The sequence below is a fragment of the Filicampus tigris genome, chromosome 16, assembly GCF_054856515.1.
Source record: "Filicampus tigris isolate MCC_2025a chromosome 16, RoL_Ftig_1.0, whole genome shotgun sequence".
NCBI lineage: Eukaryota > Metazoa > Chordata > Actinopteri > Syngnathiformes > Syngnathidae > Filicampus > Filicampus tigris.
This window is the reverse complement of record NC_141232.1, coordinates 8,965,978-8,990,267: the sequence shown is the minus strand read 5'-3', so window position 1 is coordinate 8,990,267 and position 24,290 is coordinate 8,965,978. Positions and strand designations below refer to the sequence as shown.

At 41.1% G+C, this 24,290-nt stretch overlaps 2 protein-coding genes across 4 annotated transcripts in view; one reads left to right on the top strand and one right to left on the bottom strand.

Annotated features, from left to right (window-relative positions):
- LOC147134561 (LITAF domain-containing protein-like) overlaps positions 1–24,290 on the bottom strand; it is a 65,049-nt gene that overhangs the window by 23,106 nt on the left and 17,653 nt on the right. Inside the window, exons 1-2 of one of the 3 annotated variants that reach the window (XM_086054807.1) lie at positions 14,256–14,478; positions 2,837–3,000 (exon numbers count right to left, since the gene is read on the bottom strand). The gene's annotated coding sequence lies outside the window, so the exon portion shown is untranslated. Of the gene's footprint in view, positions 1–2,836; positions 3,001–9,999; positions 10,091–14,255; positions 14,479–24,290 lie in introns of those variants that run through there. The other 2 variants (XM_086054806.1, XM_086054805.1) reach the window with 2 other exon arrangements.
- LOC147134562 (Na(+)/H(+) exchange regulatory cofactor NHE-RF2) lies at positions 316–22,929 on the top strand. The gene is made up of 6 exons (XM_086054798.1): positions 316–811; positions 2,177–2,491; positions 16,373–16,600; positions 19,692–19,845; positions 20,012–20,130; positions 20,219–22,929. The coding sequence occupies exons 1-6, from the start codon at positions 605–607 to the stop codon at positions 20,375–20,377; spliced, it is 1,182 nt and encodes a 393-aa protein (XP_085910924.1). The 5' UTR covers positions 316–604; the 3' UTR covers positions 20,378–22,929.

Here is a 24,290-nt window from a genome sequence, read left to right as displayed (position 1 = left end):
ATTTTTTTTTCCATCTCCCATTTTTGAAGAACACTTGCAGCTAACTATGCTGCTGCATTTTATTGATGGTCTTGATGGAGAAGGAGAGCTGAAGTTTTTTATTTGGTGTAAAAAAAAGTTAAAGAACCACTGGTATAAAAACAAATGTAGGCCTATTGCTAAACTCAAGTCCACGCTAGGTTTACTTGAACAATTGTGCCACTTGGAGGCGGTGTTGCACCATATTGTGTGCACTTCACGTCTTACAACATCAAGCCGGGCCGAGGGGGTGGTACTGACTGAGGCCCCACATGGGCTGTGCAAGTGTAAGCGAGCTGTTGTTACGGTTAGATGTCGAGGGAAAAGTTGGAGCTCACTTATGCATGAACATCCATCATGCTGCATTGGAACCTCTGAGGATCACATTTTGGAATGGAACACTGCGATGGTCGCTGATGAATGCACGTATTCTCACTGTGGATTTTCTAACTTTTGGTAGCTGCAGTTTCTCTTACAGTGGAAAGCGGGCGTAATTGGCAGGTATGCGTTTAGTCCACTTTTGAACTGGACTTGCAATTTTTCCAATCAACTGAACTCTGCGGAGGGGTTCCAAGTATAAGGGGACATGGCGAGCGAGAGGAAACCAAGGCTTTGTGTCATGACAAAGGGGGAGCAAGGCTATGGCTTTCACTTGCACGGTGAGAAAGGCAAGGCTGGCCAGTTCATCCGCAAAGTGGAGCCCGGCTCGTCTGCAGAAGCGGCTGGTTTACGCGCGGGGGACCGGGTGGTTGCGGTCAACGGTGACAACGTGGAGAGAGAGACGCACCACCAGGTATTCAATATTCACAGTGCAATACACACCGCCACAGTGGAGTTCAAGTCAATATGTGGCACCGTCGTACCCCATAATTCAACTTTTATTAGGGCGCCCATGGAAATACTTTAAAACTCTTCAAATTACAATCCTAGACAACCTACCCCGTTTTTACTTTTATGTCGAAAAAGGTAGAATCTGTTAACAGCACTATTATATTTCCTTATAATTACAATTTTAATGTTTTAGTTATTTAGTACAGTATTTGTATTATACGTATTTTATTTATTTAAAATAATATTTGTGTAAGTATATAGTTGTATTATATTAAGGCTGTTTGACTGCTACCCTACATCATTGTGAATTATATGGGGTCTATTTTGATCTCCTTTTTTCCCCGCTAAAAAGACGTTTAAAAAATGCTGTCAACGTGTCAAAAGCACTATTTTGAGGGGCGTACCACCTACAGTGAAAAGCCACAGGCTTGATAAAAGTTTCATTTAAAATTGTGAAAGTCCCTATATGCCTTAGAGCCAGTGGTGTCAAACTCATTTTCGTACCAGGACACTTTGTTGTTATGGTTTCCCTCAGACAACAGCTGTGACTGTGAAATAAACGTAATTTTATAATGACCTCAAGTCATTACATATTTTTAACAACAAATGGAATTTGCAGTGTCATGGAAAATACTTTGGCGGCAAGCAACTATTTTTGTGCACAACCGGTTAAGAAGCCATATGGTAAAGATAAAGATTGTTGTGTCTTTTACTGCTAAACTCATAATCCACAAACACAATATTAATCAGAATGCTGTGTTTATTCCAATGGGGCTGCATAGAACATATTCTTGTAACGAACATTTTGGGATTGAAAAATTGAAAAAATACACTTTATTTTCTGAACATACATGAAATATTGGCAGAATTTGGCCCCCAGGCCTTGAATTTGAGAGCCGCAACCTACATCTACTGGTTCAATCTCTAACACTACATTTTGATATACGACACAATTTATAGCAAAGTGCAGCAGGCTCACACTTGTCACACGTGACCTAATTGACCTCCGAAGACATGAAGGCTGCCGTTTGCAAACCTGTTGATCAAGACTGTAGTGTGGAAGTGCCTAGAAAGTCATTCCGGAAAGAGGTGTCACTGAGTTATGACGGTGGACAGGAATGAGGATGTGACAGAGCAGTACGGTTTTGCCACTCTGTGCAGTTGAAAGATTGCAACATACTTACCACTATATCCGAATCAAATTCCTGCAGTTTGATCATGTCAATGTAGATTTCTGGTTAGCCCAAACTCTGAAGGTGATGTTGCTCACAGAATATTCTAAGTGTTCGTTTGTGTCCACCATTGCACTTTGTCTCCCATCCCACAGGTGGTGCAGCGTATCAAGGCCGTGGAAAATGAGACTAGATTACTGGTGGTGGACCAGGAGACGCACGAATGTCTGCGTAATCTGCGCCTCACGGCCACAGAGGAAATGGCCATCCCCGGGGAGGAGCCGCCTCCCCCGTTCTCGCCCCCGGATCCCCCCAGCCCCTCGCCGGCTTCGCTCCCGACCTCCCCCAGCAAGGACAAGCGCGAGGAGGAAAGGAACGCCTCTGCCTTGTTGCAGTCCATGCTGCAGAGGAGTACGAGTTGTCAAGTGCCAAAACACACCAAGAGATTACCGTCATTAGCTATGAAGAAGGTAAACAACACGTCATCTCCTTCCATAATTACTGACAGAAATAGAGTTAGAGTGACATGCATCTGCCAGCATGTACCAGCGCTAGTTAGTGGTTCTTGTTTGTACACATGGCTATGCCCACAAAGTGAAAATCCACAATATTAGGGACACTACATGAAAACATTTTTTTTTTTGTTTTACCCCTCCCATACCCTGTCAACACATTTAAACATATTCAAACACACTTTTTAACTACATTGAAAGCGTATTTAACAGAAAATACTGTACATATTGGAGTGTGGAGCTGTGTGGGGCCTGACGCATTTTAAAATTGGTTAAGGTGTTAAAAAAACGTGATGTGTGTACCTTATTTTAGTTTATCCACATCCAGCTCACGCGACGCTTTACGACTGGCGAGCTTGTCACGTAGAGCATGAAAATCGTCTGAGTGGCCAGAAGGCTTTTTTTGAAGGTCTTCCAGATGTTATGTTAGAAGAGGTCAACAATCCAGTTGGTTCAGACGCTGTGACCTTTGAAAAATTAAGATTTGGCATTGATTCAGCAAAACAGGAAAGCCACAGAAATGCATCTTTGTCACACAAACATCATTTAAAAGCCTTTTGACTCTCTTCCGTTTGTAGTTATTAACATCTTGTCGTAACTACTTTACTTTTTCTGAGGGGTAAGACAGCAATATGATGCATTTCAACCGCTCTAAATTCACTGTTTGGATGCGTGTCGACAGAAAGAATGCGACGTGGTTCCTCACGCTGGAACCTAAACATGCTTTTCCACAACATGTGTTCTCACTTAGAAGCATCCAGTCCATATGTGAGTGGCTCTCTTTCAACGGGAGATGTGACACGGCTTATCAGTTATATCCGGAATCTTTCTAAGTGTGCTTGCCTTTTGTAACCTATGGAGAGGAATCCCAGTGAGTCATCTCTGGGAATTCTCAACGAATTATTCTTTTGTCTCACTCTCGCGTTATAACTTTGAAAGAAAGAGCGGAAGGAAGGTTTAACCACATTGTCAGCCTTGTCATTATACCAGTTTAGCAGAACAATATAGTAGTATTAGCTGTATTGATGCCGCTTGAGGAGGAGAAATGGAAGTTTTTATTCTACCGTCCCTTTATGCTGACACAGCACATTTTGTCTCGCGTAGTCACTCGTCCATGTGGCTTACCGCCGCGTGATTACTGAAAACTCTAGAAGAGTTCTGCAATGGGCGCAGCATAGAACCTTCACTAATTTGTTAAATCAGAACAAAGCATGTGCAATTTTCTATTCAAGAAATTTCTTCCAGAACCAATTAATTTCGTAAGTAGGGATACCACTGTATAAGAAACATTGGAAAAAAAAAAACGGTGAAAAGCGAACCCGCCAGAGCAGAAACGTGAGTGTGCGGAGGTCCGCTGTATAGGCTGTGAATGTTTGGTGCAATTATAATCAGTCACATATTTGTCAAGTAAACACCCTACAAATTCTTCGTCTTCTTCGTCTTTGTGTTCATTCCCATGGTTACTGCTTCATGAACACTAAAACCCCCCCATTTTGTTCGTTTTGTCTTTTGTTGCAAGCACGTTTACTTTCCTTTTGATCTGTGAAACCGCCGGGGACGACGCTGACGGTCACACACAGACAGTCACTTGTTCTGTCAGCGTGTCCTTTACACACGTCAACATTCTGCACATTGCATACTTGTTTGTCTATGTACTCCTTTATCTGGGTGTTTCATACATCTCATCTAACCGGAGCGCATACCTGAACTGTCTTGTCTTTACACCGTTATGCACAGAAAGGGTGTCGAGTGACCGGATCCCTTTGCCGCCAATATGACGTGTCGGGTGCCACTTTCTGGGCAGACCGTTTTCTTAACTGCCAACACGGGGGCGCACACTCATGTAAAACACTGGAAGCCATATAATGAAAATGAATGCTAAACAGATAGCATGCAGTCCCTCTTCCACCAGACTTGCACGCTCAGCATAATATTCAGCCAGACATGTTCCTGGCTCCTATACTGAAGGTGCTATATTCTGCCGATCCCCTGCGAACATCTTGTGGCGTTTTGTTGTATTGCTTCCCAGTCTTCTTGTTCCACTCCTGATCAACCACGGCAGGTTTGTTGAAAGCTAAACAGGATACTTGTTGCTAGGGACATATTGTTCCGATTCTCAATTAAACACGCTGGAAAGAATGTTGGCGTTTGTTAAAAGCCACAGGTTTAGTGGAAAAGCGTGCTCCTGAATGTTGAATTTGGCCTCCCATCTATGTTTGTAAAGGCCGTTATGGATTGATTGAAGAATTTAGTACAAATTGTAGGGGGTTTCATGAATTAATGTTATGCCCTAATTCTGGAGAGTCAGAATTACTGACTGGGAAACATTTGCAACACGCCATTGATTTTTTTTTTGTGCCGCATGTACAGTGTTAAGATACAACTGACTCGAGAAGCCGTCATTTGGACAAGTTTTTACTCAGTCTTGCGATTAGAAGTTTGATATGTATGTGCTTTATGGTGGCAGTTTAAGCAATGGATATTTTAACACAAATGTTGGAGCAACACATACACAGATAACATAATACTCACGAGCATATATTCTTTATCCTCTGCAAAGAACGACTAAGGCGCTTACTGAAGAGCTGAGACCATTTCCATGTATACCCGTAAGTCTGTATTGTACTGCCCCCAGGTGGCCAAGGACCGCACATCAGGAGCAGCACAGTGGCCATTGAATTGAAGATACAAACGCGGCAAAAAATGTCATTTCTTTACGTTCTATTTACTTAATTATATTACTCCGTTTTTGTGTCCAAACATGGTGGAATAATTGCCTATTGCACAGAAGTCAAGCGTTTTTGTATTTTGCAGAGCATGCAGTGATCGTGTCTGAATAATTGCTTCATTCTGAGTCTAATTCAGTTCATTTGTGACTGTCGTGCTGGAATGTGAGCGTGTCGCATTGGTTTTTGACAGTGAATAGGCGCGTACAGTGGCTGCTGCAAACATCCTTCTTGACCTCTGTCTCCAGGACGACGGAGAGAGGGAAAGAAGAGGCAGCAGTGGTAGTATTGATAACAATGCAGAAGACCAAGTGCAAACATTCATATTTCAAGAGCGATGTCCTGTCACAGTGGCGTGAGTGTATTGAGGGCAGCTCTCAGTCTCAGTCTTCAATCCCGATCTAATGCGTGATACATTCCATTATCGTGGAGTCATGCGCATCATCTCTGGTGCACAGTAAACACATACTTCATAAGCCTTTTCCTCATTTAAGTTAAATATTAGAAAAAGATGTGGCCTGTCAACGGTCGCGTAACATCATGGAAGTTATCCGGAGGCAGTCAGCACCTCAGCCTGTCTCGTCATCGGCTTCACGCTCATGTTCAGGGCACGCGTGAAGGTTGTTCATTAGGCATTGAGCCAGAAGTCAGCTCACCCAAGAACCCAAATGACCATAATACCCTTTTCGTGAAAAACATGCTCTATAGCAGGGGCGCCAAATTCATTTTTGGCGCGGGCCACATCGTCGTTACGGTTGCCGTCGGAAGGCCGTTATGACTGTGAACCCATATTAATGTATGATCGCCTTATATTACCACATTTACACAACAGAATGATAGATAACTGGTTTTTAAATCAGAAGCCAGCAAATTGTTTTTCAACAATTTTTACATTTATTTTGAAGGGGGGATTGACACCTGTGATCGGTAGGGTTGAGATAAGGCCGTTAAGGGTTTTTTTTTTTTGGCTTCAGTTGCTTTTAGAGAATGTTTTAGGTCACTTTCGTAGCATCTGGGTCAACTGGAGCATAGCATATAATGTACACCCCACTATTCATGTGGACAGTCTGTCAGCAGTCATCATCACATCATCAATAAACACCGGGAAGCCCATCCATTACAAGACGTACACGGCCATGTCATAACACGGCCTCCGCCACGTTTGAGAGATTATGTGGTAACACAAGCTGCTCCTTTGCTTTTCCATACTTTTCTCCTCTCATCATTCCCATCCTGAAGTTGACCTTGGTTTGTGCTTTGTTTTTACTTTTCTGGTCAAAGTCTTACTAGTTTTCCTCCGCACCTTCACAGTATTGACGTCATCTTGCACTCTATAAAGCTTCATCTATGAAGCCATTTTTTATTTTATTTTATTTTTTTATCCATTTTCGACGGTCCATCACATTTACCTTAAAATGCTTGTTAAGTGACTTGCTGAGAGCGAGCGAGTGTGCAGTTCTTCTGACTAACATCTGGAGCTCGTGTTTAGTAAACCCCCCGGGTGCAACCCCATCTTTTCTCGAATACCAACCACGTTACATCAAGACGCAGGGGTCTGGATGGTGCGTTTGTGTGTGCGTTGCCCTCTTGGATGTGAAAGGGTCTCGAGGGGGAAATGCAAGACTGACATTCAACTCAGTTCGGTGCGTAATGCTGGAGAAACAACCGAGTGTGTTGTATGGAAGGAGTGTATGAGCACAGCTGTGTGTCATTTAGTGTTGATCATAAATGTGTGTTCACCCCGACAACATGGACTATCCACAATATAATTAATGGAGCAGCATTTTTTTTTTTTACTGAGTCCTGTACGGGCTTGGGTCTTATACGTCACACATAATGGCAAGTAATGATAGGCCCTCCTTATTAATAAGTACAGTACACTCATTTATATGTCTACTGTCCTGAATGTGGGGAAACTGGCCTAGCAAATTCTTATGTAAGGTGTTATCATCATGATACCTTCTAAAATACGTTTTACCCTGAAGCTACTGCATGTTTGTGTGCATTAGTAGTTAGTCATTGAGCTCATTCACTGCCAAAAACGTTTTTTTTTCACAGGCCAGCCATTAATCCCAGGAATTTATTTATATTTTTTTCACTGTTTTTTTTTTTTTTTTTTTTTTCAAACTTTAGGGTAAAAGAGGGTCCGAAAATGTCTGGCAGTTAATGAGTTAAAGTTGGGAGTGTTACGTGTAAATATATTAATTCACGGGACTTTGAAGTGAAAGTGTTACTTCAAACATTGCATTTACTTCATAAAGGGTTATAAATGTGACAGTCGGACCCTGAATGGATTAATTCAAGTTCCTATGGGGGGAAAATACACAGTGAATCTCCACATGCTGCTGGAAAACTCTGATGCACATCTTGTGGCATCTTGGTCTCAATGAACTGCCTTGAAGTGAGTTGAGGAGTTTCATTTAGACAAAAATGGTCTTGTGGCGTTTGGTGTCAAGGAACTGTGTTGAAGTGAGTTGATGAGTTTCATTCAGACAACAACAGCACTTTGACTTTGACATTTTCTGCCATGATAAATTATTTTAGGGGGCATCAATTAATTGTGTTTTTTGGGGTCTCACTGAATTGCTACTAAACTTGGCTATAAAGTCTCATCCTCATTTTATAGTACAATTAAGTGTATATAAGCACCATATACAAACCTGTATACAAAAAATGTAATGCTGGGATCTGTCCTGGGTGGTCTACCAATATTGTAGACCATTAAAGTAAGTAATTTTAGGTTTCTATGGCAACAACAGCGGTGATGATAGTGATGTCCATATTCCAGACCGGTGTGCCATTCATACTAGTTTGCAGCTGTTATTGTAATGTCAAAATGCATTACATACGTGAAGTATGATGTGTAGATCTGCATGTGCTGCCCACACAACAGAGCTGGCAACAACCTTGTTATTTGTTTGGCTTTCATTATGTGCCACAGAAAGGCTTGTCTAATGTAAGTCTCGCTGTAATGTGTTCTGTCCTTTGACATATTCACTTTGCTCCTGTGGGCACGCACAGCTGTCCATTCCCACGTGTCGACTATCACTGTCTCCTCAATACACTTTCTGCCACTCTGTCGGCCTTTTCTTTGATTTTTGGAGGCTGTAAAGTAGGTTTTGCGCACGTTCATTTTCAAACTTAAATACTCATGCTAAACAATATTGTAATGTCCATCTACTGCTTATGTCTGGCATCTTAACATTGGGAAGATTGCATTATTTCCTGGCAAATTAAAGAAAGTGTTGCAAAATGCAATGTGAATAAAATTATTGATCTGCATCCACAAAGTAGCTTGCAGAAGTAACTCTGAAGGTCACATCTAGTATTATTACTGCCGTGAATTATAGATTCACATAAAGAGCCGTTTTCCAAAATGCTATAAATCTATTTGGGTTATTTAGAGAAAAATGACATTTGTTTGCACAGAACACCAAATTTTACAAATATTGATTTTATCCTGTTCAAACAATTAATTGGCTCAGCCTGATCATGTTCAACAAAAGATCATAGTCAGAGAATGATTCATTTTCTTGCGTGTTTGGAAATAACTATTCAGACCTTATATGTAACAACATTCTGTTCATTCAGTGGCTTATACTGAGAGTCGTTATATCGTAGACCAACCGATCCAGTGTGAAAACACGCACATATACATGACGCTGGACACTGTTAACAGAAAACAAACTTGCTGACGGCCAAAAGAGGCAACGTGGAACATCTGCCAACTACTGATAAAAAGGGTGTGAACGTGCATGACATCACTGATATCAACACATCGAGTGCGTGAAAACAGAAAGTGAGGGTGGGGACACAAAAACAGTGAATATAAAAAAATTTAAAAAAAACATTTCTAAAGAGGGCCAGTGCCTGCATTTTCATTTTGTTGTTTTGTACTTGTATTGGCTGGGGAAAGTCAATTCAAATATAGAATTTGATGGACTGAAACTTGGTGGAGAGGTGGAGCATGAAAGAAATGTTTACATTTTGATGTAGACCTGGATAAAGGGTTGAGATTTTCTTTTTTTCCCCACTCTTGACAACAATGTGGGATAGGGCAATTTCAGTCAAGACCCTGCAAAGTGAATGCAGATTTTTTTTCTAAATCCATTATACATGTTTGAAGATAATTGCTGGCAATGCGTAAAGATGGAGAACTATGTAGTTACTGAATTGTGGAGATATAACAGCGCCCAGTGACACACTTTGGAGTCTGGCATGAGTCCCCCTCCCCCAATATCGAAGAATTGACAACTTGAGAATTCAATTACTTGATCATTTTCCCCTAAATGGGAAATGTAGTCAAATTTCCATTCCTAGTTTCAACCGTATTGTCTCCAAGCCAAAACCTTTCAAAGAGAACGATTGATCCCCTCAAAATAAAAATAGACAGGCAGGCGATTGCAAATGTAGCCGATGTCTTGTTCTTCTTCCTGCACACTGCGTGGCTTGACGCAGTGCTACGATCATGGAAACATCCCAAGGCTGCAGCAGGTCAGCGTGCTCTATGAAGAGATCTCAAGAAGAGCGCACAAGGCCGAGCGGTTACACAAACAACGGTTCTCATGTTCTCGCTCTCTCTCTCTCTCTCCTGTTCTCGTCTCTCTCGCTCTCGTCTCATGCAATGTCCTCCCTCTCTCGAGTCCCTTCTTTCTAATTCCCCTTTTTCATCTTTATGAATCCCTTTCTGCTCTTCCCCATCCATCTGTTATTTCCGTTCGGCCCGTCTTTTCAACTGACCTTCTGTGAGCGAGTTCCCTTTCCTCTCCAGTTGAGCAACACTCACGGCAGCTGCATACAAGACAGCTTTAGACCGAAAATGTCTTCATTCAAAAGAGCTCCTGTAGTAAAGAGTCTGATTAAGCTCTGCATTAACAACTCTGGACTGTCCTACTTGTATGTTTTAACGCTTCAGAGGTTAGTCCGCATGTTCCTTGGCTGTCGCCATGCCAACCCACAGTGACATTTGCCCAGTGTGCTGCCAATGCTACTGTGTGTTCCTCTCTGGTATGAACATGAGCTATGCAATCCTTGCGGTATTTTTAATTATGATGAACTTTCAAGTAACTCGCAGCCAGCAGGTATGTTCATAATGATTGGAGGAAACATGAGGAAATATAACGATCCTCCTCTTTATGCGTTTTTTAGCCATTTTGTTTGTATAACAAAACTTGGTCACTACATAAGTACGTTCATTCAACAATGTCTATCATTGTATTAATATTACTGCAGTTTGCATAGTTGCTTTTTCATACAGTACAGACTATTTATGAGTGACTCGACTAACAAGATTTTCGAGATCCGAGCCGTCACTGGGACGATTTTTTGCTTTGACTTACTAGCAAAAAAATCAAAACACGAGTGCTGAATGGTTGCAACAAACTCAACTCAAGTCACTTGACAGCATAGAGCAGCTTGCTGGATAGTCAGAGTGTGAAAAAAGAGGCTTTAATCTGTTTATTAACACTACCAGTTGAGGTTTACTGTCAACCGAAACAGCAAACAAAAATAATTACACGTCATTTATTTTAAACGACATAACTGCCTTTGGAATGTCCAAGATCTTTGCGTTGCAAAACACCATAGACGGGTTAACAAAAATAGCATCATAGTCACAGTGTTGTAACCTTTTGAGCAGTATTTGAACACAAATGGTGTAGCAATACATGTAGACCAGGGATCTCCAAGTCCGGTTTTCGGGAGCCCCTATTCATATATTTTTTGTTTTCTTTTTTTCCTCAATATTTTTCATATTTGGATTTTTTTATCCCCCTTTTTCGCCTCGTTTTTTTTTTTTTGTGGAAAAACAATATTGAATGTTAATGTTTTTTAGCCATCTCTGGGGGCGGCCATTTTGCCACTTTCTGTCAACTGAAAACAAGATCACATTTGCTCAGAGCGCAGGTAATGACCAATCACGGCTCACCTGCTTTCTGAAGCTGAGCCAATTTTCAGTGGACAACGAGTGGCAAAATGGCCACCCCCTGAGATGGAAGAACACAAATTTTCCTTTTCAATGGAGAAATTCCGGTACACGTTTACTGGCTTTTGCGGGTGTTTACAAAGCCATGCGCAACCAGATTATTGCTAATATTCCGGTTTCGTTACGGAAAGGGGGACTGACTGCATGTAAGCATGACCAATGAGTTGGCTTTCTTTACTTGTACTTGGGCAATCCCCTGCCTTCATTAGCTACAGTTTCACAAGATGAGTTTACCATTGCTCTTAATTGGCCTTTAGTAACGCATACTCAACTGGAAAAACTGCCTAATTAGTGTAAGGATGAAGGTTTATGGCAATGCCCTGAGGGTTGACTTGCCGCATCTAATTGTAACAGCATAACACGAACATAAGTGTGATTCAAACTGACACCGAGTCTGCTATTCTGAACTGTGGCCTGTTAAATAACGATTCATTACACCGGTCAACAAATGTTTGCCATTTTTTCTTAATCAGAGATGCAAGTCAACTTTTTTTTTTGCGCTGAATCTGAATTAGAGTTTGAGTCAGTGTCACGGGGAAAAACACTTTAGAGAAAGTGCACAGAAAATCCGATTGTGTTTTTACCAACCACATGAAATGGTTGCTGGCTACACTAAGGGCGTGTTGGTAGGATTCAACACAACTATTGCAAGTATGATGTTGGAAGTGACGTTTCCACAAACAGGGCGAGTGCCTTTGCACACAGTTGGGGTGATAACCACAAATACTTCAAACTTCTATTACAGCTATTCAAAATCATGTGTTAGTACTTAAGCGGCTGTCTATTACCGTAAGTTGTTAGCCACTTTCCGTAGCGCTACACATATATGTATATTTCATTAAGTTATTTAGAGTGTCTAGATAAGTTCGGGCAGCACGGTGACCGACTGGTTAGCACATCCGCCTCACGCTGCGGAGGTCGAATGTTCGGTTCGCGGCTCTGGCCTTCTTGTGTGGAATTTGCATGTTGCCCCCCGTGCCTGTGTGGGTTTTCTTTGGGTACTCCGGTTTCCTCCCACATTCCAAAAACGTGTACGGTAGGTTGATTGGACACTCTAAAAACGGTCCCTAGGTGTGACTGTGAGTGTGAATGACAACCAGTGGCAACCAGTTCAAGGGTGTACCGCACCTACTGCCCGAAGACAGCTGGGATAGGCTGCAGCACACCCGCTACCCTCGTGAGTGTAAGCGGTTCGGATACTGGATGGATGAACAGATCATTTTAGTGTTTAAGTGCAGTCCACATTGTGTCATGAAACATGAAAAGTTAAAGTGATGAAGCTACAGATTTATTTGCATTCTTTTTTAAATATGACTTATGACCGACTGATTTTGACTGACTGATTTATGTTTACGCAACACTCTAATTGAAGAAGTTTTTTTTTTTTAAACTGTATTGCATATATTATTAATTCATTGTTCATTTGCCTTTATTTTACCATAAGCATTATCCGTAAAACCAAAACATTGATGTATTATAAATCTGATATTGTTTAATTGATTGAAAAATAATCGCATTATTAAATCGCAAGCGCAATATTGGGGGTCGGGGGGCGGTCCAGAGGAACTGCTGTAATTGTGCTTTCATCTACTTGAATGCCTGAGAAAATTGACAACACGTCTGGTGGAATACAATGTGGTCTTCCACAGAGTTTCATGTTGTATTTGTAATCTAAACGGCATGTACACCAGACAGTCAAAAACAAAATAAATGCCTGACTTGTTTACACAAAAAAACGGGGGCCCATTGTGGCTTGAAGTTAAAGGAATTTATGGGTCTCTTTGAAAACACATCCCGCATACGGTTGAGTAGTGCGTGTGTGTAAAAAGGCATAAAGCTGAACAATGTTACACAGTGGGTGTAAGAGTTTCCCATGTGCGCTTGTTTTGAGCCATGCTGCATTCAAAATCAGCTTTTTCCAACACCTCTAACTGTTCCTCCTGCTCCCATGTGGGACTTTGACACATCATGTCCTAACGATAGCCAGATAACCAGCTGTTTTTCAAATGTCAAGCTATTTTGCTGACACCGAGGGAAAACAACACGTGTTTTTTTTTTTCTCCCCGATCCAAACAGAGGCAGGCCATACGTTCGGTACCCAGGCCTTCAGTGGGGACTTAATCGTCGTAAAATACACCTTGCAATTCCACCGTTACAATGTCGCAATGACTGAAACCATCACTCTCATACAAAAACGCAGTGTGACAGCGCTCAAGCAGCTCATAATCAGTATTTATCTAATGGCGTGCCAAAAACATACGCAACTTAAATAACATGCATCATTCTCACCACAAATTCAGATTTTAAAATGTATTTAGGTTTGCAGATGGTTACATACGTGTTTTGCTAATTGAAGTTGGCTGTAACAAGTTTTGCTTTGACCAACCGATCAGAGCATGGAAAAATTGTGACATCGTCAAGTGCCAGCTCACAGTGAAGACCAATGTATGTATTATTATATATATTTTTTTCGCATTAATTTATATTTTTTTTATTAAGTTAATAAAACAAAATGATGTTACATTTTTAAACAACATGATGCACATGGGAGGTGCAGGTGTCATTGATGTTCACTTGGTGTTACCCGTGTGCCACGCTATAATATCTGTGACTTTGAATGTGTGTTGCTTTAAAAGGCGGGAAGTGGTCTGGTGAGTGACATGGGAGTCGATTGCGATCGCTGTTGTGAGCTCAGGTTAGCGGCTGGCTGTTAGGCAGTCTGCGTGTTGAGGGCCTGCATCAAGGCAGAAATTTTGCTTCAACCTTTTTTGTTTTTCGATTGTTACGAGCCTTTTTTTGTTGCTTGATTAATCGTAGTCTTGCCGGCCCCTGACCTCGCTGTAACATTTGTCACATGAAGCATTTTGTACTGATTCAAACCAAACACAGTTACAGGCATTGCATTTCAATCAGTGGTCTCTCCGTTTGGAGTCTGCTGCTGAGGCACAAATCACACGCGATGCTGTTTTACACCCTTCACTTACTCAGCAAATGCTCGTGTTCAAGAGCTAACCTGTGACTGATGAAAGATGGCGACCAAGACTGTCGGGACCTCAGGGGGTGATTGGTGGGGTGCGGCGAGTCATAAGGGGCAGACGGAGGTTACATTGGCTTGCGCCCCCAACCCACGCGCTTAATAACTCCCAGCTGTGCAGTGTTTATCCAAACGGAGTTCCATTGCTTTTCCCCCTTCTGGAAACTTCTGTCATGTTGCCAAGTCTCTCAATTTATCTCCCATTTCTGTGTGCTGTATTCAATTGCTCTTTCTCTTGTGGAACTGTCTATCTCAATCCTCCTGCTGCATCTGATGAGCTTTGCCTCCCACACACTCACTCTCCCTCCTTGCCATTTTTCCTTCCTGCGCTCCATTTTTCTGCTATTTGTTCTGAATAGCCCAATTCCCAGTTTTCGAAAGACGTTATATTCCTGTTCTCCCGTGGAAGATCCGCCTCTGCTTCCCAATCCTGGCAAGTCAGGATAAGGAGAATCCGAAGGGATTCATGAGCCTGAAATGGAACCATATGTCGCCATCTGGGTTATTAGGAGAATGAGAGGCGCTGCTGTTTTGCATTTGTGATAACCCCACAGGAAGTTTTAGGTTTTGGGGATATGATAGGAAGTTTTCAAGCCTTCTTTCATCATGTGCGCAACATTTCCACCAAGCAGTACAGTTCAGCATGGTCGGCCATTTTTTTTTTTTTTCATCATCAAAATGGGTGCCAAAATAATTTATGCTAATGAGCGGATTAATCTGCCAAGATATGTTATGGCTTGTCAAAGCTATGGTTTAATAAAGTGTCATCACACGCCAATGTATGCTCATGCATATAGTGATAATAGATTTCAAAATTAATGTCTCACTTTTTTTTGTGATATTAGTTTGATTTTGTTTCTATTTATTTCATCTTATTTTGGGAATATTTGGACTTTTTTACAGTCAAATCCTCTAATAATACATATTATAATAACTTACTTTCCAATAAAATTCAACATTATTCTCATATTTCTACATTTTCTCATATTACATTGTTCACATAGAGTTATCAAATTACAATTCTATTCTTGTAGCATTACAGTTTTTCCTGTGTACTGTTCCTATTTAAATATTTTCAAATGAACCCATTTTTTGTTTGTTTTATTCTGATATTTCCACCATACTTTTTTATGCTAACATTACAGCTCTTTTGTCATCCTCTTTCCCTTCATCCCCGTACTTACGATGGTGTTGTCCTAATTCTATGACTTTATTCTCTTAATATAAAGTGCATTCCTCGCCAGCGTTAGCCTACTACTCCTTTGTGGTGCTGCCATCATTTCACACTACTCACAAGGGAGTCACAGTCATTACCATCCTGCTACAAACACAAGCCAGACCAATTTTTACTATTCCAAACCCAAACCAGAGTTTGCTAAATTGGACGCAACTGTGTGGAAAAGTGGTCCTATACTCCATATACTCCAAGTAGAGCTTCATCTTCGAAACAATAAGAATATCCAGTAATATCCTTCACTAATGTAATTGGGTTTGGGGAGGGAGTGCTATCGGCTTGCCACTCATCCAGCACCCCTACTGTTGCACTTATTTGCCGAGCGTGTAGGCGGTAAATCAGCGTGATGATGTGATCACAATTATACACCAACTATTAATGTTCTCCATGCTGGTAGTGCTGTCAGGGATATGCTGCAAATGGACACTCACTCTCAACTGGGACGCGACTCCAAATGAGAAAAGGAGAGAATAGATTAGGACAAAGACATAATCTTCTTTGTCTGGTGACACACACACACAACTGTGTGCATGACTCACACTTTTCTAGTCTTTTAAGTGATTTAATACACATAATTATTTAATTATTGTATTATATTGTGATGTGTTTGTATTACATTGTCGTGATCACAGCTCATCCATCCACTGTAATATGATTTCATCTTCCTTAAGAAGGCTCCGATTCACTGGTTAGGATGGTGACCTGTAACCAAAAGGTCACAGGTTAGGTGTCTCCTTTTCTTAACCATTTCTCCTTTTGGGTCTCTATTTTTTTGTTGGGATGGGTTAATTGCAACAGTCAATTTTACTGCAATCCTTGTAAAAATATGTCCATGGCTCTAACTGGGAATGTCATGTTTCAGGAGCTTTCCGTCCGTGCCGTCGCCCCCTCCGAGTCCCAGTCCCGGTCGCGGCTTCACGGCGACCCGTCGGAGCTTGCTCCGCGTCTGTGCCACTTGGTGCGGTCTGAGACGGGCTACGGCTTCAACCTCCACAGTCATCGGTCAAGGCCGGGCCAGTACATCCGCTCGTTGGACACGGGCTCGCCTGCTGAACAGGCTGGCCTTCGACCGCAGGACAGAATCATTGAGGTAAGAAGAACAGGGGAGCCTAATTCCCTACAAAGTCCAACAGTCCGGTGTGTGCGACCACACTTATTGCAAATACCAAAAAAAAAACGGCAGTGGTTCATTATTATGAGGACGAGCATTATAGGAAATGGATCGTTTGACTCTCGTGTTGTTTTTACATCTTTGTATTAATAAAGCTCACATGATTTTTGCACCTAAGTGACAGCAAAGAATGATAATAGGTCAGCTGCTGCGTTGTCATTCATTATTAAAGTCAATGAATGAAGAAAAATCGCTAACTTAAGATACTTTCATTTGTAAAAACGCCCGCTTAGTTATGAAGGGGACTTATCATTATGGGATATCATCACCATTATCATCATGCCAAGCTGCAGGGACCAAACAATAAAAGAAGAACCGCTAAAATTGCAGAGCATTTTACAAGAGCCCAACCACACGGCTTATTGAAAGCAGATGTTAGCCCGTGTGCACACAGCATTTAAAGCAATTACAAGTGCTGGGGTCACGCTTGTGTCTGCACCAAGACCTGAGATCTGGACTAGGTCTGCACTGTGTCAATGTGGAGAGTGGGAGGAAGGTGGGTCAGGTGGTATATAGAGTTTGGGGGGGGGGGGGGGGGGGGGGCGTTGGTGGGGTCATAAATCAGCCTCATGGAGGGAGCTGACAGGAGGAGTAATACAGGGAGAGGACCCACTTGAGGTCAGATTTCATTATTGCTTGAGGTCAAGCAATGTTGGTTAAACGTTGAAGTTGAATATATCTTATCATTTTGCAGGGAATGTGGGTTGGTAATAGTGTTGAAAGCAATAGTGATACAAATGGGTTTGCCCACGTTCAGCTCCACAATGTGTTGTAGTTCTAGTAATAACATCAAAGCCAAAGTGAATAGATTGCCCTCCTCAAATGGCCGGTTAAACGTAATACATGTCATATGTCTTATCATCGTCGTGACTAGTTTGACTCTCACAGCATCTAGACCTCGTTCCCGTGACCTTTGTCGTCTCCGACTCTCAGGCGCCAAACATCTCCGAGGGTTCAAAAAGTCTTTTGAATGTTTTTTTTTTTTTTACATCACATTATACAAAGCTGGCTTGGAATTTTACTATTGCATTTTCAAGATTTAAGGGCTTCTTTTAAATTGAAATTATTTCTTTTACAGCCAAAGTATGAATAGTTTGCTAAAGTCATAAAACAAGATGTTTCACTTCCATTTCTTTCCTTCTGCAACTACAAATCAGAACTGTGTTTGCTTTTAGCATATTTCTATCTTTCACTGTGATGAAGTAAACATGAAATGCTGATTTTACAGATAGGTCCAGAAGTACTTTAATAGTCACTAAGCTTGCCCGACAGTAAACATAGATGGACAACTGATATAACATAACCATAATTTGGATGAACATCATCAAATTAATCCTTTCATTGGACCTAACTGTATACATGCTTAAATGTGTAATTTACTCATTACTGATGTAAAACGTTGGACAAACTTTAAAAATCAATCTGAAATTTGACCTCGTGAAAGGTGTATGAAGCCGTTTTATACCACAGAAGCGAGGGGGTGACTTTAACAATACTTTTTGCAAATTTGTATGTTACACAGTAAAAGAATCTTAGCTACTGTATTTTACTCGATAGACGCTAAATGAAATCAACAACAAAAATTGATTTACATTAAAGCAGCAGGCAAAATGCAGAGGAGTGAGAGGGAACATTACGAGCAGATGGAATGATCATGAATCTCTGGCCTTCTCACGCACACACACACAAACGGCCGCTCAGGTGCTTCCTACGGAGTCCCTTGAGAAGCAGCTGTGTTCCAACGGCACATATTAATTATCGCAGAGAACAGAGTGCATTGTCATGTGTGGGATGCGGTGTTAATGAAGGGCTGCAAAACATGACACCTGTTAGGCTGACTACAAAGATGCTTGTTTACTCTGGACGTCTATTACGAACCCTTTCGTGGGGGGAAATCGATGAATAAACAACCTGTCTTATGCTGTGTTCCATCTTATTTATCCTGAAAGACCAGTTAAGTCTGCCTCAAAAGAAAAAAATGTGCGCCTTATGATAATCACCAATTGAGGTGCTCTTCGGGACAAAGACATACGAAACCAGGTCCGAAACCAAGGAGCGCCATTAAACATTTATGTACATGGCTAACTGTGCATGTTGTCAAACTACCTGACACAGGAAAGCCCAGGTCTCGACGCGGCTTTGCTCTCCACAGGCACACGGAACCCACTTCATACAAAGCAGCAGCACATTCAGAGGTCAGTCACATGCACATAGCGCAGTACGTAGCACCTGTCACACTTGAAAAAGCAACACAAACCGAACAGGTAAGAAAAGACAGCAAAAGCCTCCCACATGCTCGCAGCCAACGGCCCACCGCACCCAGGGCCATCCAACACACCAGAGCCTCAATGTGTCAAGCGGAAAAAGATGATTAGTATCTGCTGCTATATGCAGGATTTTTACTATAAATGCTATAAGATTGTTCAAAATGTCCATGCTTTCCATATAATTCATCACTCAAAATAAGAACGCTTTCTTTATGAGTAGTTTGAATATGACAGTATGTTGATCTACTACTCCCCCTATTGGAATAATGAGAAAGTGTGATGAAAAATTGAGGATCTATTGTTTGGATTGTTCCATCAGAATCTATTTGAAAGGCAAAGAAAAGTTCTGCAAATTCTTTTTGCTTTTTTCATAATTTCCAAGAATGCTCATTCTCTCCTATATTTTGCAAATCTGTCAAGGAAGTTACACTTTCATAACCAAGCAGGACTGCTATTGAACTTATTTCAACAAAGTGGGCATTAAAGAGGGGGGACCCAAATGTCCTCAACAAAAACAAAGGGATTGACCTTCCCGTTCCAATACCTTTGGAGTGGACTGTAGGTCGGAAGGCGGGTAGGCAGGTACGTAGGTAGGTAGACCTGACACTGGTCAGCCTTTCGTCCGCTGGGATAGGCTCGTACAGGAGAAGCGGTAGATAAAATAGACTTGTGCAAAAACTCCTTTTGATGAGGGCACAGCAATAATAGCCCTTTCCTACTTTTTGTAACGTTTTGTTCGTTAGGTAAATGGCGTGAACATTGAGGGCATGCGGCACTCCGAGGTGGTGGCCTTCATTAAGAAAGGAGGCAACGAGACTTGGCTGCTGGTTGTGGATCCGGATGCGGACGAGTACTTTAAGATGAAAGGCATCATCCCCACCCTCAGCCATGTGAAAGGTAAAAGGTCAAATATGAGTGTTTTGAGTTACAAGCATGGTCAGAGAAATATTTCAACTTGTATATCAATGGACCACCGTAAGGCAAGGAAAGGAAGCGTTATTTATATGGTGCTAGTTGATTGTAAAAGGAAGTGTTCAAGCATGCGTTCTGATTGTTATCACAGATTACGATGGTCCCTCCTTTTCCAATGGATCTCACAGCCCTCTCATGAACGGCAGCTCCACCTCTCATTCCATCAGGTCAACGACCTCCAACCAGAGTAGCCACGGCAACGGCACACAGGTGGGTGCGGTTATTGGTCTTTCCCAGCATCTTCACAAGCACCGGCATCTTCATAACCATTCAACTTTGCATCGTGCGATCTCTCTAGCTGGCAAGCGACGAGCGAGGTAAATTTTCGGACCCGTTCGCCGAGATCGGCCTGAGCGCCACGGCGGCCGAGGAAAAGCGGAAGCTCCACGCCAAAGAGAAGAGGCGGGCGCCGCAGATGGACTGGATGAAGAAATACGAGCTCTTCAGCAATTTCTGAGGAGAGGCGTCCAACCTGATAGGAGGATTTGAGTGGATTTTTAAGGAGCAACTCCTGATAATTTCGGATCACTCCTATTCTTTAGCGGACATATTTTTATATTTAAAGTGTATAAAGTGTTATATAAGCATCGTCATGGCAACGTGGAGTTCACGGATGGGCACCGTGACGTCAATGAATGTTGCCCAGAAGGTCACTGTGACAGAGGGGACGCCCTCCGCCTCATAACCACTGACAAAACATAACCGATGACTCAAAAGCTGTTCGGCAAACTTTCTTTGTGCTGCCATTTAACATGTTTTGAAATGAAGCAAACTAGCTGAATGTGTGCAGCAGAGGGCGCACTTTCACCACAAATACAACATACCCTTATATACCTTTAGGGGATTTTTTTTTTCTTGTCATTCTTAACTTGCCAGAGACAAGAAATGATTAAAGTTATGTAGTCTGGTTGTATTTCCTCCCAAAAGTGGCTTAATGTGAAAAACATTTACACGTTTGAGATTAGATGAGCAATGAAGAGTGCATTTTACTTGGGAGATTAAATAAGGAAGTACAAAGCAAGCATGTCTGTTGACAATGGTGACCAGCTATTAAGAGACAGTATTACATTAAAATTATGTTTTTAAAGGTGGGACTATCAAATGATGTGTAAACAGAAGACAAGTACTCCTCACCAGCTAAAGTTGCCCACAATAAAAATGGTATCACGATACAGATCAATATGCAAGTACAGTACACTGTTTTTTATTGGAAAGCAGCAAAAGCATTTTAACAGATCATGATACAATACTTTGTTTTAGCAATATCGGACAACAGTACCTTTAATGTGATATAAGATAAATTGTAATACCAATATTTGATGTTGGCATATCAATACTGTATGACATCATGAGACGAAACATTCCTGATGTTGCCGTATTAAAAGTGTATCAAGAGATCATGACGTGATAAATTGCGATATTGATGGCGTCATATCAAGACTTTACTAAAAGAGAAGATATACCGTCATATTGATATCTGACTGCAGAGTATTGATACTGTATTGTAAGAGCTAATGTAATACAACGTGATATTGATATTAGATGCCAGTGGATCGACACTGTGTTGCAAGAGCTCATGATCATAGTTAACGAAAACTAACAAAATACGTTACGTCAAGAAAAACTAGCTATAATTACAGTGAAAATGTCCATTTTTGTCTTTGTCAATTCATTTCGGGGCTTATTTTAAATGTATTTATTTCAATATTATTGTACGACTGTACAGAAGTAAGAAGGTCCAACAATCGTTTGGGAATTTGGGTAGTTTGGGTAGTTTACCTTACTTTACAGTACTGAGTGACCTATTTTTAATCGTATATATATATATATATATATATATATATATATATATATATATATATATATATATAGTATATATAACTAACAAACGCGCACTAAAAAACTATTTAAAACTAACTGAATTTAAAAAAAACAGTTGACACAAAATAAAAACAAACTATAATGAAAAATCCCCAAATATTATAACACTGCTTATGATACGATACACTTCGATATTGATATTTGATGGTGCCGTACCAATACCATAATATTATAAGATATGATACAATACAGCACAAGTTGATTGGTATTGTATCGTAACATATCTTATTCTAGTATTTGATTTGATTTTTTTTACTAAATTGGCCAATTTAAAGTTAAGAAAAGCCGTAAATGTTACCACGTATCATAGCAGATTACATAAAAAACACTCCGATATTTGTGATAAAATATGTGGAACCCGGCTTATTTACGCTTTCTCAGTGAATAATGCACTAATATTAATGACAAAAAATGAGCCTATGAGAGGAACCTGGTATCTATAAAAGGGTGAAAGAAATGTTAGGCTTTGCTGGGGTTCTGTGCCTTCACTTTGAACATTACATGGTGACTTCACCACAATAACTTACTGTTGTACTGCTAGTTTATAAGTTCCTCTACATTGACTTTGTCCATTGAAGTTCACATTTGAAGTAGCAAAATACATGTACACATTAAAGCCCACTTTCAAAATCATAGAGGATTTGTGGACTGTATACAATGCAAAATTACCATCGTTTTGAAGTATATATCTAACCGTCAGTACAAGTACATTTAGTTGAACTGAATCCGACAGTGAAGTGAACAAAGGGGAGCCTGTGAATTAATGTCGTCATGAAGGCATTTTAAACTCCGACAGTCCAAGCTCAGCGATGCTTCGGGGTGGAGAAGAAACTTGTGAGAAATTTGGGAAGGATTATTCCATGCACACACAGCAGCAGCTGTCATGCACATGCCGGTGTGTGTCATTTCATGTGTTGATATAACTGTGTTTTAAGTGGATCCGCAGGTTGGAAAAACATCATTCATGTGGACAATGTACATGTTTTTTTTTTTTTGTTTTTTTTTTTTAATTTACCAATGTTAAGCAGGATTTAGCTCTCTAAACGCTTAAATAACCAGCAAACGCTGCTACAAAGCTGACACATGCAATTAACGTAGTTGCATTTTCAATAAAGTGTGAAAATGGCATCACGGTGTTTTCTCAAATTACATGTAAGCCTTTTTTGGCCGCTTGAATGTTTTTGTCGTATGTCCTCGCAGTCTTTGTCGCTCCAGATGAGGATTACGCTGGCATAAGGTTTCATCCTGTTCTCAGAATTCTCCACCAGACAGCTGCTCAGGCCACACAAAGGTCAAAGATGTGTGTCAATGCATGTGTACGTCCATTGTCTGCATTGCACTACACATGTTTTGTAGGCGATAAACGAGTGACAGGAAACTTTAAAAAAAATAGTCGGACTAAGCATAGTCGGAGGCCCATTTTTTTCCATCTATGTAACCGTCCGTTTTCGCCCCTTTGTGTCTCTTTGTGTTCAACTAAACAGGGACAGATGTCACTCTGGCAAATTTGTGAGTAAATTAAGACAAGATCATCTTCAATATATTTACTTTTTTGTGACAATTTTGATTGGCGGTGTGCCGTGAGATTTTTTCTAATGTGCCTTGGCTCAATCGAGTTCGGAAACCGCTGTTATTTAAAATACTACTGGAAAGTTTGAGGGGGAAAATTACTCAAACTAAACACAATGACTCCACTAGGTGGTGCATCATTATCATTTAGTTTCCAGGCAGTAGGCCTAACTAACACACTAGCCCACTTGTGTGAGACGTTGGGCTCAGCTGGCGCCATACCTGACCTTTGTCAAACTGTTGTGGCGCACATGATGCCGGTCCGCGGAGGTGACAAGGTCTAACTGTGACGTTTGCAGACCTCCACTTAAATCGGGCTGCAATTTTCGAGCAGTAAAAGCGTCAAGGCACAAAAAAGAACCCCAGGTGGCCGCTCTTGGGCTTGCGCCCAGGCAAACATATCTGCTCAGTACTGATGAAAGTTGATTGTCTACATCAAAAAGCACTTTTCATGTGTTTCTGTGGTTCTTTGTAGCAATCTCTTTCTCAACAGAGGACACCAGGGAAAATGCGTTTTAATGCCGTACTAGATTAAAGTGTCATTGCACATCCGCTACAATGGGTGGCAGTGGCGCTCTCATTTTTTAATTTTTTTTTTTTTTTTTTTCAGGGATAGTGATGCATTTCAAATCTTTTATGCGACAGACTAAAAACAGCGTTAATAAAGTTATTCTTTGCTGTAAATTGATCTATATTTCCTTTCTCTTTGTTTTTTCCTTAATGTTAACGGCATCCAATTCTACCTCACCATTTCCATTAAAGGAGCTCTTGATTTGCTTATACAACTGTCTCGAGGGAGCTGCAAATTTATATCGAATGGCCACAAATTAGCACACATTCTATTTATAATGTTTACACACGCACAAAAGTTCGAGGTGCCCCCTTTTCAACTTTGAGCAGCTGCCCCTCCAAAAGTCTCC

What these genes read in the sequence shown, in the direction of transcription:
- LOC147134562 (XM_086054798.1), top strand. Translation starts at nt 605, where the DNA reads ATGGCGAGCGAGAGGAAACCAAGGCTTTGTGTCATGACAAAGGGGGAG. An exon ending in CGCAGGACAGAATCATTGAG is followed by an intron (nt 16,601 to 19,691) that starts GTAAGAAGAACA and finishes TTTGTTCGTTAG; the next exon opens with GTAAATGGCGTGAACATTGA. An exon ending in GCCACGGCAACGGCACACAG is followed by an intron (nt 20,131 to 20,218) that starts GTGGGTGCGGTT and finishes CGATCTCTCTAG; the next exon opens with CTGGCAAGCGACGAGCGAGG.